This window comes from Pinus tabuliformis, chromosome 6 (assembly GCF_031772625.1).
Source record: "Pinus tabuliformis cultivar Carrire ecotype Pingquan chromosome 6, CPIR1, whole genome shotgun sequence".
In the NCBI taxonomy this organism is placed as follows: Eukaryota; Viridiplantae; Streptophyta; class Pinopsida; order Pinales; family Pinaceae; genus Pinus; species Pinus tabuliformis.
This window is the reverse complement of record NC_142292.1, coordinates 399,310,104-399,326,093: the sequence shown is the minus strand read 5'-3', so window position 1 is coordinate 399,326,093 and position 15,990 is coordinate 399,310,104. Positions and strand designations below refer to the sequence as shown.

The 15,990-nt window shown below is 39.3% G+C and overlaps 1 protein-coding gene across 2 annotated transcripts in view; it reads right to left on the bottom strand.

Moving 5' to 3' along the window:
* The window catches only part of LOC149258986 (endoribonuclease Dicer homolog 3a-like), a 290,704-nt gene that overhangs the window by 91,926 nt on the left and 182,788 nt on the right, over positions 1 to 15,990 (bottom strand). For both annotated transcript variants that reach the window (XM_089417176.1, XM_089417185.1), the window contains exons 10-12: positions 4,683 to 4,788; positions 4,405 to 4,588; positions 4,129 to 4,289 (exon numbers count right to left, since the gene is read on the bottom strand). In XM_089417176.1, coding sequence (XP_089273302.1) covers positions 4,129 to 4,289; positions 4,405 to 4,588; positions 4,683 to 4,788 — 451 coding nt within the window. The remainder of the gene's footprint in view (positions 1 to 4,128; positions 4,290 to 4,404; positions 4,589 to 4,682; positions 4,789 to 15,990) is intronic.

The window sequence follows — 15,990 nt, the reverse complement described above, 5'->3', positions numbered from 1 at the left end:
ACATTGGTCCAAAATAACGGTGTCATTTGTGTGCTTGTTTTCTTTCAGTTGATGATTTGTAGATGTTGTGATGTATTGTGTTTATTTCTGTATTTAATGTATTAAATAGCTTGTTCAATTTTAAACAAGTAAAAGAAATAAACCAGCAGAATACAAATTAATTTTCTAACGCATAGACTTAGAAAATTCAACACTCTCTAATCTGGTAGAGAGGGAGACAAATTTGAACATTATTCTTGGTGACAATACCACTCATCCCATAAAGGGCTTTGCTTCTGTCAAAATTCACTTGAACTCTAGGCAATTTGCTTTGCTACATGATGTACTATATCTGTCAGGATTGAAGAAGAATTTGTTTCGATATTTGCCTTTCAAGATAAAGTTATGAGAGTTGCATTTATTAAAGGAAAAGTACTTACTTGCCCTGTTAAATCCTACATGAGAAATGCCTTCACATTGGGAACTACGTTTGAACTTTGAAGGACTCTATAGAGTTATCGAAAAACCCCTTCTAGCCATGGTCCATAATACAAATCTTCAAAGAGAGTTGTGGCACCGAAGGCTGGCCCATCTACACTATGACGCAATTCCAAAATTGAAGAAGTTGGTTTCTGGGATCCTTGATGTTCAAGCAAAACATGATGGAGTATGCCCTAGGTGTGCAAGAGGAAAGTAGACAAGGGGACAATTCCCCTCTAGCGAAAACAAGACGGAAGAAAACGCTTGTGCATTCACTTGCGGGTCATCTTTATTACATCACCTTCATTGACAATTTCTCAAGGAAGACATGGATCTATTATTTTAAGCATAAGGGCGAGGCATTCGAAATATTCAAGGAATTCAATGCTTTGGTGGAAAATCATACAACGATGAGAATAAAGATCTTTAGGCCTGACAACGATAGGGAGGACATCTCAAATGAATTCATAGTCTTTTGGAAGATGGAAGATATCAAGAAGGAGACCATTGTGCCTTACACTTTCGAACAAAATGGAGTGCCTGAGAGAAAGAACAGGTCCATTGTGGAAGTTGCCCGAGCTATGCTCCATGATTAAAAGCTGCTAAAGTTCCTCTAGGCTAAAGCAACAAACTCAACTGTATATGTTCAAAACAGGTTGCCTCATCAAGTTTTGGAAAACAAGAATCCTGAGGAAGTATTCACGGGTGTCAAGCCCAATATTGGTCATCTCCAAATCTTTGGTTGCCTAGTGTACTTCCATGTACCAAAAAACAAAAGAAACAAGCTAGAAGCTACAAGAAGGAAACGTACATTTGTTGGATATAGTGAAGATTCTAAAGCATTTAGAATTATATTCCTGGTCAAAGGAAGGCAAAAGTTAGCAAGGATGTGACATTCAATGAAGATGTTGACCTTAGAAAAACAAGGGACCTCCTTCCACCTACTCCTCTTGAAGACAATACTAATGAGATGGATATTTTAGAAGGTCCCTTTGTGCCTGAATCCGAGAAGGAGATCATTGATGTTCCCATGAAGCCTATGGACCCTTTGGATCCTCTTCCCCGTGATCGCCCTACAAGGAAAAGACCGCTATGGCTAGAGGATACATTACAACACGCTGAAAAACATGCTACTACTCGAGGAACTTTCAAGGAAAGCAAGAAGCCATGCAAGTACCAAACCTATGTTATAGCCATGAGCAAGATGATTCAAGCCAAATTCTTGTTGTTGAATCCTTCCAAGACCAAATATCTCTCCTAGATCAACTCACACTAAGCCCTAATTGGGTCGCTTATCCTTAAGAGGGTCGAATTTGAGAAAAGAAAGAAAACAAACTTTACCTTGTGGATGAAATTTAACTTGATCACTAACTAGACAAGGCCATTGCCTATTTCATGGCTTGATGGAGTCTATGGATGCTTAAGATTATCTAGATCTTGCAATGGAGTAAGGATATTTTGATGCCCTAGCAACAAAACCCTATCTAATATCTTTGTGAGGCATCAAAGGAACTTCAGAGAGATACCACAAGATTTCACCAAGGGGAGTACCATTAACATTCCATATATGAGTAATGCACAATAGAAAAACCCTAGATAACCATTACATTCCAAACATTAGACATTAAATGAAAAATTCCTCAACAACAAAGATCACTTCCAAGACGAAATTCATGAGCAATCCTTTATTGATCCAAGATAACTTCTCCAAAGGCAAGAAAATAGCTCCAATATGAAATGTACTCCTTAGATCACATCTTGCAAAGATAGAAAGAGGATGGAATTCTCCTAATGAGGGTTGAACTAGTCAATTGATGATGATGAATTACAAGTGATCCACTTCTCTATTTATATGAGGATGACGAGACATAATTTTAGCCTAAAATCCCTAAGGTACAAGTTAAATCACAACAATACATTGGGTTACAAGCCAACCCACTAGCTTTAGGCCAAAAGTGACAAAACAAACCCAAACGTGTGAGCCATTAGCCCTATAGGGATGACCTTATTCATGAGAAGAGCTCCAAATTCCAAGTGTTAAGGCTATTAAGTGCCAAATTGTTTTCCTGAAATCCTTTAAGACAACTTTGAGTTGTACATCTCTTAAATTTAAAATCTCCCTTGAAAGGAAGCTGCTAAGGTTTGTAAGTAGATGCCCTTGCCATCTCACCTCTTTCAACAACGTCGTCCTCATTGAATTTGCCTTAGATGACTTCGTTTTCCCATTTAAAAAAAAAGCACTAGTCTAGGTGGTGTCAATAAAATCCTATTCTTTTATTGAATTATCTTTCTTCTCTCTTAAATTCTAGATATTTAGGGTTAATGTTTATATCAAATATCACTAAAAAGTAATTTTCTTTGATGTGTCACTGTTCAGTAAACAGGAATTGCACTAAATAATTGTCTAAAACCAAAATCTAGCATTTTTTACATGTTAACCCTATTTCTAGGGATGATGTCATCAATCTATTGTTGTTTTATGTATGTTTTAGCCAAAAAATCTCCATTGTAAACTCTAAATCCATTGAAAATCTTCATCCTTTGTTGATCTGCCATTGTAAGGCTTTTTCTTCTAACTGTTATATGACATTGTATACCCCATCATTGAAAATATGCAAAACTCAAACTAATAACAGGCCTATAATTTACTCTATCCCCCATTACTGGACGCCATCCACCACCTTGAGCCATTCTTATTGAATATGATTTTGGTGAACCTTATAGGGAAGCCTCCCTTGTGGTGCAAACACCAGTAAATAGCTAGAGAAAGTTTGTTGACATGACAGCGGTAGCTGATCTCTTTTTGTCCTAAGTTTTTGATCTGCCTATCAAGGCTTTGCACTAGGGTTGGTAGATTTTGTGGCAACGTGCTCCATAAAAATCCGCATGTCCTTGTCAGAGACCCATGCCCCAATATCCATGTGTCCCCATTACCAATGTCAAGTGACTTGGCTACAAACTGAAGCTCAACCTAACCATAAATGTATACAATGCCAAGATAATGATGTTGGTGATGGCAAAAGAAGTTGGCCAGCATTTTACTACAACCAATAAATCATCAAAGAAATCAAGAGACAAATACCTAGGAAGAATCTCTAAGAAGCGTAACATAAAAGCATACAATGATGGAGTCTAAGCAAAATAAACAACATACTACAACAGGGATAATATTCTGGAGTTAACAGAAAGATTAGACAACAAGAATGAAAGAAAGAACACATGAACATTGGTAGGATTTCGATTTTAAACCAACACACATAGATAGAAACCTCAAACACTGGTGACTAATAAACAAAACATAAAACACATAAACAGGAAAGATATTGCCAAGTCCACAATCCAAAGAAATAAAGACGAGGAAAATGCATAAGTATCATTATGCAAATGACAGTTTCAATTAAAAATTACATCACATAATTCAGCATCAAGTAGAAATTTTGTCTCTAATATGCTGAAATCTCTATCACAGGAGCCATTAACCTCCAAGAGAGAAACAAAGTCTCATGGGACACCAATACCCATTCATCATCCTGAAATGAGTTATGCCATTTTATTTTGTCTATGTTGTCAAATGAACCACTGCTATTTTGTTATGTCAAACAAGTGTTGATAACTTGATGTATCAATTCTACCACATAATTTACTTATTGATAACTAGCATAATAATACCTCTCAAGGAGAAGGATAAATTTTGAATTGCTTTGACGAGCACGTCCGCGAGACTGTATAAAGCTCCGTACTGTTTTTGGCAAATCAAAACGAATGACACAGCTACAACTTTGCACATCAATTCCCTCTTCAACAACGTCAGTGGCAACCAAAACATTCACCTGTTCAATCACATTTACTGGTTTACGTAATAAAAGTATGTAGCTCACTCTAATTCAGCCTTTTGAAGAATTAAAAACAGAAAACAGCATTACATGATAGAAATATGAAATCCACCTTGCCAGTTGAAAAATATTGAAGTGTTTTGCGCTGCTTATTCCCACAGCATACAGAAGTAGCTCTAGATAAGAAATCACTGGTGACAAATGAAAGGGAATCAAGCTGCTGCATCAAGCTTGAGATTACTGCTGCTACAATCACTCTTTCAACGAATATAATACAGCGCATCTCTTCATCATTCCTGGAGATCTGAAAAGGTCATTTATTGCTAGACACCTACCAACAAAAAACTTTAAGCATATACCATGTTATCTAGTTCATATTTTTAGTCATACCTCTGTTGTAAAATAAGCTGCACTAGCAGATGCACCTTGGGTGTTAAAAGACCCATTTTAACTGCATTTGAAATTCCTTCTGCTGTTCTAAACAATTTGTCCATTTCTGAAAAGAAAAATTTGTATTGAAAATACATTAAATTGTCCAGAGAAGCCATATTAATCAATTTTTCCTATTACAAACCTCGCCCAATGCAAAAAAAAATTCAATTCATAACTTTCAGTTTGTCAAATCTAAAAAAAATTCCAAGTGCAGTTCCAAGCATTCCATCTTCAAATTGAAAACTCATCATTTTTCTGATATAGAAAATAAATAATCCTACGGATATATGGCAATATATTAGATTGATTCACGATTATGTAAGAGCTCTTCCATTAATTCTAAGTTCCTTTCTCAGCATTGTATTAAAATACATTAACTGGAATTGGCTGTAATATTCCAAACTAGAAAAATAGTGCTCTGCAAAGCAAACAATAAAAAGAACACCATAAAATTGAAACATTAAGTGCACACCCATAAAAAGTTTAGGAATAACCAACAACTGAGCCATGAACTTGACTCAATGGTGAGCGTGATCAAGCTCAGGTGGTAATATGTCAAGCCCAGATGGCACAAACAACTGCTCCAATGATGCCCTGCGCTACCCTTGTGAAATTATGTTGTCTGCAGCAAAGATGTTGCTGGAAACCCCACCTCTGGTGCTCAGAAAATTACGGGAAAATAACCTCTGCCTCTCCACCAAATACCCAAAATAACCCACGAAGGAATTGATTAGATGTTGACCTCGGAATTTTGGCCCAAATTCCCAACTGCTCCAATGCAGCAATCTCCTGCTCCAAAACTCTCCCAAAAAGTTGATCCTCCACTGTAGCTCCAATGCCCAAACTCCCCCAGCAGTTGTTGCCCGGATGAGCCCACAAGCAACCCCTGTGTGTTCCCCTTCTATGTCCACCAGAAACATGTACTGGCTGAGACAAATGTTGAATGATGACTGTGAAACTCCACTAGCTCTCCTCCAAGGTAGTATGAATTGCTTTCCTAGGCTGGCACTCGAAGTCCATCGAAGCAAGGGTTGAAATCTCCGCTCGGAGACACTCACGTGCTAAACAGCACAGTGACCCGGCTAAGCAGCACGAGCAACTAAGGTTGAGTTCAATATTGCAAAGAAGATGCAAATGAGGCTGAGCCTCCTCTATTTATAATTCGTGGGCCTCTTTTCCCATGTGGGCCACCTCCAATTAGCAATTCGACTTTCCCCACTTAGTCATTCGAACTTCCATCTAAGGTTGTCCCTATTTCCTCATGTGGGTAGCCCCCACGCTATGCCTACAAAACATTTCGGCCCCTTTTTCCTTACTAAGTCTTTTCCAAAAATCAAATGGGTCCCATGGCCTCCAAAATTGTCAAAATTATGGAATAAATAAACATGTAACAATTTAATTTCGAAAGGGCCATTACATTGGCACATTCCTACTACAAAATTTTGAGATACACAGAAACAATATTCAGAAATAAATGTTAAAATATGCAACTGCAGTCAAATTTCACTTTCGTCGGCTAATTTGAACGAGATAATGATTGCATTAAATTCCTCTTTTCGAGAGAACCGAAATCGATCTAAAGATCACTCGAATCGGATCAGGGAAAGTGTACTTATGAAGAAAAGCCCACATTTGCATATTTGATAAGGTCAGCCCTAAAGCAAATTGGACACCTATAAATACAAGTGACCTCAACCTCATTTGGACATCATTGTGAGACATTCTTCTATTCTCTTTCTTGGTTTTTGGTTCGCACAGGTCTGAGGCACACCTGCAAAGGAATGGTTTCGCTCAAAGACAAAATTGCAGGGTCCGAAGCGTGCATCTTTGTTTTTGGGTTTTGGGCTTCAGTCGCAGGCATGACACAGGAAGAACTCGACCATAGTTGCACGCTAACCGCCTCATCCGTGCAGCTGAAGCTTTTTAGTTGCACGCTCAGCGTGTAATGGCCCACATACTATTACAAACAAAATACGAATATTAGCGTACATACAAATATTAGCATACATAGATACATATGCATGGACCAACATGTATCGCACTATATATACACTAGTTAATACAGGGAAATGTCTAAATTAAGCTAACGAATTAATTATCAAAATAAATCCCCACCTCACCAGAATATCATGAATATATCAAATTAGATAGGTAATACATATACCACCTTATATATATATATATATATATATATATATATATATATATATATATATATATGAAAAACCCTTAACTAAAACAAAATGTTAATTTTAATTTGCAAATTATATTTAAAATTAAAATTAATAAAATAATAATATAAATTAATTAAAATTATAAACTAAATAAATTGAATTAATTTATTAAAATAATATAAACTTTAATCAAATCAAACCCCGCGTATTAAAATAGAATCCATAAAATCAAATGAGAATTGATTTTATAAAAAAATCCACGTAACAAAAACAAAGACACAGAGATATGAGGAAGGCGGTAGACAGAGAAATATAAGGAAGAAGGAAATCTTGAGGAAAGGGAGGGCTGAGAAGAGGAAATTTCTAAGACTCTTACTTACTGAGAGGAGGAGTTTCAATTGTTCTTAAGTTTTTGGGGCATTGAAACGCATTCTAGAACTGAGTAACTAAGTTGTACCCAATTTGGTTGCGAGGTTTGGTCTTGTGGTAACGTGAGAGGGAGTAGGAGCAAATCAGAATCATCTTCAACCACATAAACCCAGGTAGGTACTCAACTTAATGGGGGATTCGGCAGAAAGTATAAGTTAGGTTTGTGCCCTTGTCCCCTAAAACCCTTCTGGATATTAACCTTGCATTCTAGTCTCGTGGAATCTCTTTTACTGACCATTTGGCTTTAGGGATGATATTTCATCGGAAACCCCTGATTTTGGTTGTGTGGTCCCGCTCCCTTATCCGCTTATATTACCCCCCTTCCACTCATTTTTACCCCCTTCATCATTTCTCCCACCTAGGTCCACATTCCTCCACTGAGTCCACATAAGGTCAGCTCACCCCTCCCCCTTGCCCACACCTTGGGTCAGGCTTGCAATGATGCCCCGAAGGTTGATGTAGCTACAAAGAAAGATAAAAGCACATTTGGCCACATTCAACAGGAAAATGTACCACAAAATGCAAAAGATGCCCACGACAAACACATTTAGCATGTGGGAAAAAGCCAATACATTTGCTCTACCTCATCATCATGGCCATCACCTTGGTTCCTATAGGTTCTATGAGCTTCCTTCATCATATAGGAACACATGATTGTCCCAACCACTGGTGGGCAATGAAACGCCCTACCTTAAAACGGGGTATTCATTGCTATATATTATACATCATGCTCTTACCCCTTAAGCCCGAGCAGTTACTTAAAGAAAATCATAAAAAGGCAAAAGGCATATAAAAAAGGGTGAAAAAATCAAGGTCGGGGCACCTCATGTACCATGATTTCTCCCTCCTATACATTATATACGCAAGTGTGCAGTTCCCTTTTTCTAGATACCCTTGTACCTCAGCGTGTGGCCCAGGGTTGCCCATTCTCATTCCTTACACCATTCATCTCTTTATCACATGCCACCAACTTTTAAAAGATGTACCTTGGACATATTATCCACTTTAGAAGTAGAAACCACCTAATGGGATACTTCGTTAACTCCATTTGGAGCTTGGAGACATTAGCAAATGCTAAAACCCTTTATGGAAGCGCATTCCATTATGAAGTCCCCACCTCTTGTCCATGGTTTGTAAGCTCTACGTGATTTTGTTGATGACTTGTTGTACTAGAAGGCTAGGGGACGCATTGGATCTTATGTAGAATTGCAGGTGGTCTCCATCTTGGGTTTGGTCTCCCTATACGAGGTCCTAACCTCTAGAGGGCTACATTGGCACATGTAGCGGGTGTGTTGAGAGCCATGGGCCTCCACATCAGTAGACATCACTCCATGCATCCCCAGTGATGTTCAGAGATGGCTCGAGATTCACCTATTGGATGAGGAATATGCACATGCTTCAACTTTGTCCCGCTAGCCCCACAGTTGTCCCATGCACTTGGCAGATGACCCAGGAATTTCATGCTGATGTGGCATCACCTACACCATCATCTAAGCCCTTACAGATGGTGTACAAGAATCTTCGACTTACTTGGAAACCCGTGAGGTCACTTGTCTGCCCTTACAGCCATTGGGAGCACCACAGGTTTATTATGTGGAGAATAAGGGGCCAACAACCCATCGTCCATTACTTTTGGAAGCATATCATCCCTTTCCCCTCCCTAATTAGGTCAAGTATATCATTGGTTGCTAAATCCTATCCTCTTGACCTAACCTTGGGTCCACTTGGTCCTATGTGGTCCCATGCACTATCAAGGTTAATTCTTCAAAGATCACCTGGAACCCAATTTTCCACAAGAATTCTAAGGCTTAGGGATCTCCTTTATCAGAAACATACTCAAAACCTAACCCTTGAAATTCTCCACAAACCCTTCTTAGAGAGCCTTCCATCTTGTCTTCCAAGACAAGCAAGCCACAATCTTGAGCCTCTCTTGTGAATAGGCTTCTAGGATCACCCTTCATCCTATCTTTGATCTATTAATCTTTGTGATCCTTATCATACCGGGTCTCCTCCCATCGGAGAAATTCCGTAGAAGGTAGCAAGCTCTAACTGAGGTGGCAGTGGGCTAACTCTCCATCGTTGCCCTTGATCTAGCAATTGTCCCTTTACGGGTCCATCTCAGGCCACCTACTACTTTGTGCGGTAACATTTTCGCATTGTTGTCGTGGACACGAAATATGTGTTTTGTTCCCTATACGACATATTGACATATCATTATTGGCGACTCCATTGGAAGAACGATGCCCTAGTCCTTCATTGAACTTTAAGGTCAATGCTTGCAAAGTGAAGCAAGCATTTTTCTAGGCATCTTTAATTTCACCCTGATGACTCCTACATATTTTTCATGCATACCTCAGATAGGTTGTCTTTCTTTGATAAATTTCCTGCTTTTGACATTGCTAACATTCTTGGGCATCCTAATCATGTCGCGGGAAGCGTGGTACGTTATCCACTCTCCACAATTTACCACGTAGAAATATTTAATGCACATGCTTCAAGAGAGAAGGTTGTCCACCAAGATATCCTTCTGTTATTGTTCATGGGATCTCGCGGTGGTCATAACTCATGGTTGCATGATCATGACCCTAGGAGCATCTTATCTATTGAAGAGTTTGCCGACGACTTTCTTAAAAAATTTCAACTACACCCTGCATTAAGCATCCAAGAGGAAGCCTTCATTGATCATCATCAAGACATTGAGAATCTAGGTAACGAGCAAAAAGATGAGTCCTCCTTGGGTCCACATGATGAAAATGATGATTTTGAGGACACATGGTGGGAAGGATGAATTTATGGAAAGTGAAATTGACACTGACCTTACATTTCTCAAGGATATTACTCCAGACGAATCCTCTTTTGAAAACCTTGGGAAAGATGATCCCGCTAGCTCCTTGGAAGATGACATTGAAGATTATTTCCACACTGGAAAGAAGAAATGGGAAATTGTTGGTCCTCAATTTGAGGGTGCTTCCATTTACGACACCAACAAGGAGGATGAGGATGAGATTGGTCTTCCCTCCCCTGAAGCACTATTTATGATGACATACCTATTGATACCCTTGGGAAAGAGAATCTTGATTTTCCTTTGCTTAGAGATGGGCATTTGGAAGTGATCATTTTTTCCCTTAAGACAGACACAATGTTTGATATTAAGGAAATTGATAAGGCTCCCACTTCTCCTGAGTATGATTCTATGTTCAAATCACTTGAGCCTTTATATTATGATTTTGGGAAAGTACAACTCGTTGAATACAAAACTTCTTTTTCCATTTTTCCTATTGGTCATCATCTTGAGTCTTCATGAAGTGATTCCCTCACCCCTGGTCGTATGATATCTAGTAACTGTGAGCCCTTCCCCCCTCCTAAGTATAGTGTCAAAGAGAAGCCCTTCACTGATTATACTTTTTCTCCTCAGACACCTTTTCCTCTTCACTGATCACTCCATAGTCTCCCCTCCCCAGTGTAATCATCTTGTGCAATCTACTTGTGTTTTTCCATCTCGTCGACCTCCCTTTCCTACTAATCATAACCCAATGAAGGCCATAATCCATGATGTAAATAATAAGGACAATGGTGGAAGTGATATGCCAAAAGTTGCCATCCATCAACAGTTTATGAGATTGGTTGTTGACATCTCTATATTTAGGCTGCAAGAGAAGATCCTGTGGACTAGATTGCATCCTTTTCCTACCACTTCTCAAATGATTATACATGTGTTTGGTTTTGCATTCAATTTGGGATTTGTTGCATGAGTAATCATATAGGTAGGCATATTTATATTGACTTGATGACATGTTGATTGCACTAATTTATGATTACACTTAATAATAACTTTGTCATATGCATGTTAGGGTAGCATGCATTGCATGCTCATTTTCTGATCCGAATTGGATCCATAAAATACTATCAAAGAACCATCACTGTATAAGGTCGGGACAAATCTCTAAAGAATTCCAAAACAATGATCAAAAACACCTTGAACCAATCGCAATGGCAGCCAGCGCGGAATGACGAGGACCTAGGTCAAAGCGCGCTGACTGAGGCCCATGGAGACTGCGTAGGAGGCCAAAGTAGCCCCTGGGAGCCCCAAATCGGGAAAATAAGGAGGTTTTTGATGTCCTTGGCAAACAAGGCCGAAATGGGGGAAGCTCGAGCACCTGGACGCATGGAGAACCGGAGAACCGCGGGGAAAAAGGCAAAAGGAACCGACTGTACAAAGGCAGAACCCGCGCTCTGGAAGCCAGCGGTATTGATCGGAGCGCCCTCAAACGGTAAGAGGTTTTGGAATAGAGTGGAGCGATTCCATACATCAATCGACGTGTGGCAAGCGAAGGTGAGAGAAAATCACCGTTGATCGCGCGTTAAAGGTCGAGCAAGTCAACCCCACAGGACGTGCGTATGACGTTGGATCTGGGGGGCCCAGATCGGACGGCTGAACTTGCGCCCGATGGGGGAAGCAGAATCGACGAAGGATTAAGCTGCGTTTGTAAAGATTTGAGGTCCATTTGGCTGCCACGGTGGAGGAAAGACTTCATCCACGACGTAACTGAAGAAATGAATCAACGAAGCAAGCTAGCGCCGTTTAGAGGAGGACACGTGGCCACTCCCTGAGCGTTCATGCTGACGTCGAACAGGGAACTCCAATTGCAGCTGCAGAAGGTGAATCGACAGAGGCGAAAGAAGAACCGAACTGGCATGGAAATGAATGACTAGAAGCCATGAACAAGGACAGAATACACAGAGAGTCCGAGAGACGAAAAAACACAGAGAGACCAGAATCCCGAGAGGAGGACGGAATACAAAGAGGAAGAAGACAGTGAAGCAAAAGCAGAAAGAGACAGAGGGCCGAGCTGACCAGCATCGAGCACCAGAGCTTGAGAGATTCAAGCCATCCAATAGAGGAATCTGTCCGGGCTGAGCACCACATTTGGCTCCTTCCACTGTAAACCAGAAGGTCACAGAGCCGGTAGGAAGAAAAAGAGTCTGTGTACTCTAGTGGCTTGGGGAATCCAAGAACCACCCTGCCAAGCAAAACTGCTTCAGGAGAACTCACATTGAGTCCCTGCATTGTAATTCTCTGCTTAAAGACACAATAAAACAAGGCCACCACTGAAAGTTGGACCAAAGATGTAGCCCTGGAGGATAGGGTGAACTCCTTATTAAAATTCTTGTGTCTTTGTGTTTGCTTACTGTATTTCTCTATTGTCTTTCCATTTAAATGTCTGTGTATTGGCAATCTGATCGATCCGTTGCTTAAATAACACAGAACACACACCAGCACATGAGTCTGTAATACCTTTTGTTTAATAAATCTTCAATTGATGTCACTCATAGGGTGATTATCAGATCAAGTGGTATCAGAGCTTTAGGCTGTAAGGTTAGACAAGCTTGTGTTGGTTTAGCTGTGAATGCTCACTAGATCAAAGCTCAAATTAGGAGAAGGAGAGTTGGTGGAAACTAATCCTGAAATTGGGAGAGTCTATTCTCGGAAGACAATGTCATAGGAAGGTTCTATGGGACCAGACCCTCAATTCATAGAGAGCTTCCTAGCTATAAAGTCTATGGTAGAAGAAATGTATAAGGACTTTAGAAAGCACAAGGATGAAGAATTATCAAGATTTAACAAGATAAAGAAGAAGATGAGTCTCATTCCCATGACCACTCAAAAGGAAAGGGGAAAGAGGAAAGCTTTCTCACACCTCCTAATAGCCCTTTGAATAATAAGAAAGCATCTTTAATTAAACTAGAATCTAGATGTTAAATTTGATTTGCCTATATATGATGGAGAGCTAAATGCTGAAAAGTTGGACAATTGGATTAGACAAATTGCTGTGTATTGCAGGGTACAAAACCTAGACTCAGACAAGAGTAAGATTCAGCTAGCAAGCCTATGCCTAGGAGGCACTGCCTTGATTTTGTGGGAAGGCAAAACCCAAGCTGATATGAAAAGACATGGTAAGACCATCTCTGTCTGGAGTGAATTTATTGCTGCAATCAAAAAGCAGTTCTATCCATTGGCCTACATGCAACAAGCCATGATGATTTGGCAAACTCTTCGGCAATTGAAAGGGAAAAGAGTGCAAGCGTATACTCAATAGTTCAGAAAGAGAGCATTGATGTTGGGTATCTCATTAGACTCACCAGAGACTCCTTTAAAGTAAATTGGTGGTATACATAGCTACATGAGGCATACCATCCCCATGTTTAATCCCACTAGTATAGATGAGGTATCTATACAAGCTACTCATCTAGAAGCTAGAGGAAAGAATGGAAATCCAGAAGTTGGGGGACCATCCCAACCCACTATAAGCAAGAGCAAGGAGAAAAGAAAGTAGAAGTGGAAAGCAAGGAAGGCTAACACTACACAAAAAGGCAAGGCTTCATGCACTCACTGTAAAAAGGATGTGCATGATGATGAGCACTGTTGGATTCTGCATCCAAAGATGAGACCTAAGAAGCCCGAGGACGAGAAGAAGAAGACTGATGCAACTATTCAGAAAGATTTCGGGTCAGACGCGGGAGATGAAACAATCATTTCAGCCACAGGTATAAAAGGTAAGAATTCTGAAGCATCTACTAGTAATTCTACTCAATCTATTATTAATGAAGAACATGAGAGAAAAAGACATGAGCTTTTCCATATTCGAGTTATTTCCAAAAATCAAAAGATTGATACTTTGTTTGATAGTGGCTCACAAGTAAATCTAATTTCTAAAGCAATTGTAAAGAAATTGGGATTAGCAACTACACCTCATAAGAAACCATACCCATTAGGATGGTTGAATGATAAAGCACAACTACAAGTGACTAGATAGTGCAAACTCAAGTCTTCTTTTGGGTCAGCATTTGTAGATGAGGTTGAGTTAGACATAGTTCCTTTGGATATATGTGGAATTGTTTTAGGAAGCCCTTACTTGTATGATCAAAAGGCTATTTTCTATAGAGCTGAGAACAAGTATCTACTTGTTAAAAATGGAATCGAATACTTTGTAAGAGATCATAAGCTCAAGAATAATTATACTCTCATAACCTCGGGACAGATGAAAAGAATGATAAATTCATGTAAACAGTTCTTACTGATAGTTGTAAAGGAAAAGAAACCTGATAAAACCAATGTATTTGAAGGTTGTAATGCTGATCAGCAAGCTGATATAGAAAAGATTGTTTCAAAGTATAATGTCTTGTTTCAAGAACCTAAAGGTCTGCCACCCAAAAAGGGAATAGTACATGATATTATTTTGCAGCAAGATGTTCCATTGCCTAACATTGGGATGTACAGGTTGTCTACTTTAGAGAATGCTGAAATCAAGAAGCAGGTGCAGGAGTTGCTCGAGAAAGGGTTCATCAGGCCTAGCACATCACCATGTGGGTCACCAATCGTTTTGGTGAGTAAGAAAGATGGCTCATAGAGAATGTGTATTCACTACCGAGCACTGAATAAGATAAAAATCAAAAATCGTTATCCCCTTCCTCACATATATGATCTTTAGATCAATTAAAGGAAGTTGTTTATTTCACCAAGTTGGATTTGCACAGTGGATACCATCAGGTCAGAGTTGCAGAGCAATATGCGTGGAGGATTGCTTTCAAAACAAAGCAAGGATTGTACGAGTGGTTGGTTATGCCTTTTGGCTTAACTAATGCTCCTGCTACTTTCATGAGATTAATGAATGATGTACTCAGACCTTTTCTTGATGATTTTGTTATTGTGTATCTGGAATCTGGATGACAATCTGATTTTTAGTAAAACGTGGGAAAAACATTTAAAGCATGTTAAGCAGACATTAGATGTTTTGAAAAGAGAAAAACTTGATGTTAAACTCTCAAAATGTGAATTTGGCAAAACATCTCTAAACTACTTGGCTCATATAGTAGGGGGAGGTGAATTGAAAATAGATCCCTCTAAAGTGGTAGTCATTGTGAACTGGCCTAAACCTAGGTCTGCTACAGAAGTGAGAAGCTTCTTAGGAGCAGCACAGTATTGGAGGAAGTTCATTTCTAACGTTTCCTCAATTGCAGCTCACTTACATTCTTTGACAGGATTCAACAAGGTGTTTCAGTGGGCAGGCAAACATCAAAAAGCCTTCGACACTTTGAAAGAAAAGATTAATATAACACCTGTATTAGCACTGCCAGATCTACAAAGACCATTTGAGATCCAAACTAATGCCAGTGACTATGCCATGGGAGCAGTGTTGACACAACACGTTAAACCCATATGTTATCATTCTGAGACGTCTAATCCCGCAGTAGTTAACTATCCTACATATGATAAAGAATTGTATGCATTAGTTCAGAGTGTGAAAAAGTGGAAACATTACATAATGGGCAAAGAGACAAAAATACATACTGATGATCAACCACTTCAATACCTACACTCCCAAACTAAGTTGCAGCAATCAAGACATTACAGATGGATGGGTTTTCTACAACAGTTTCATATAGTCATCAAATATAAAAAGAGCATACATAACAAGGTTGCAGACATGTTATCTAGACCCATTATAAGTGCATCTACCATACTTTAGCATAATTTTGTGCTACATGAAAGCTACATAGAATAATATTCTCAAGATATGGACTTTAAAGATGTATATGCAACATTAAGTCAAGGCAAAAGAGTATAAGAATTCGACTATCATGTGAAGGACGGACTCTTATAC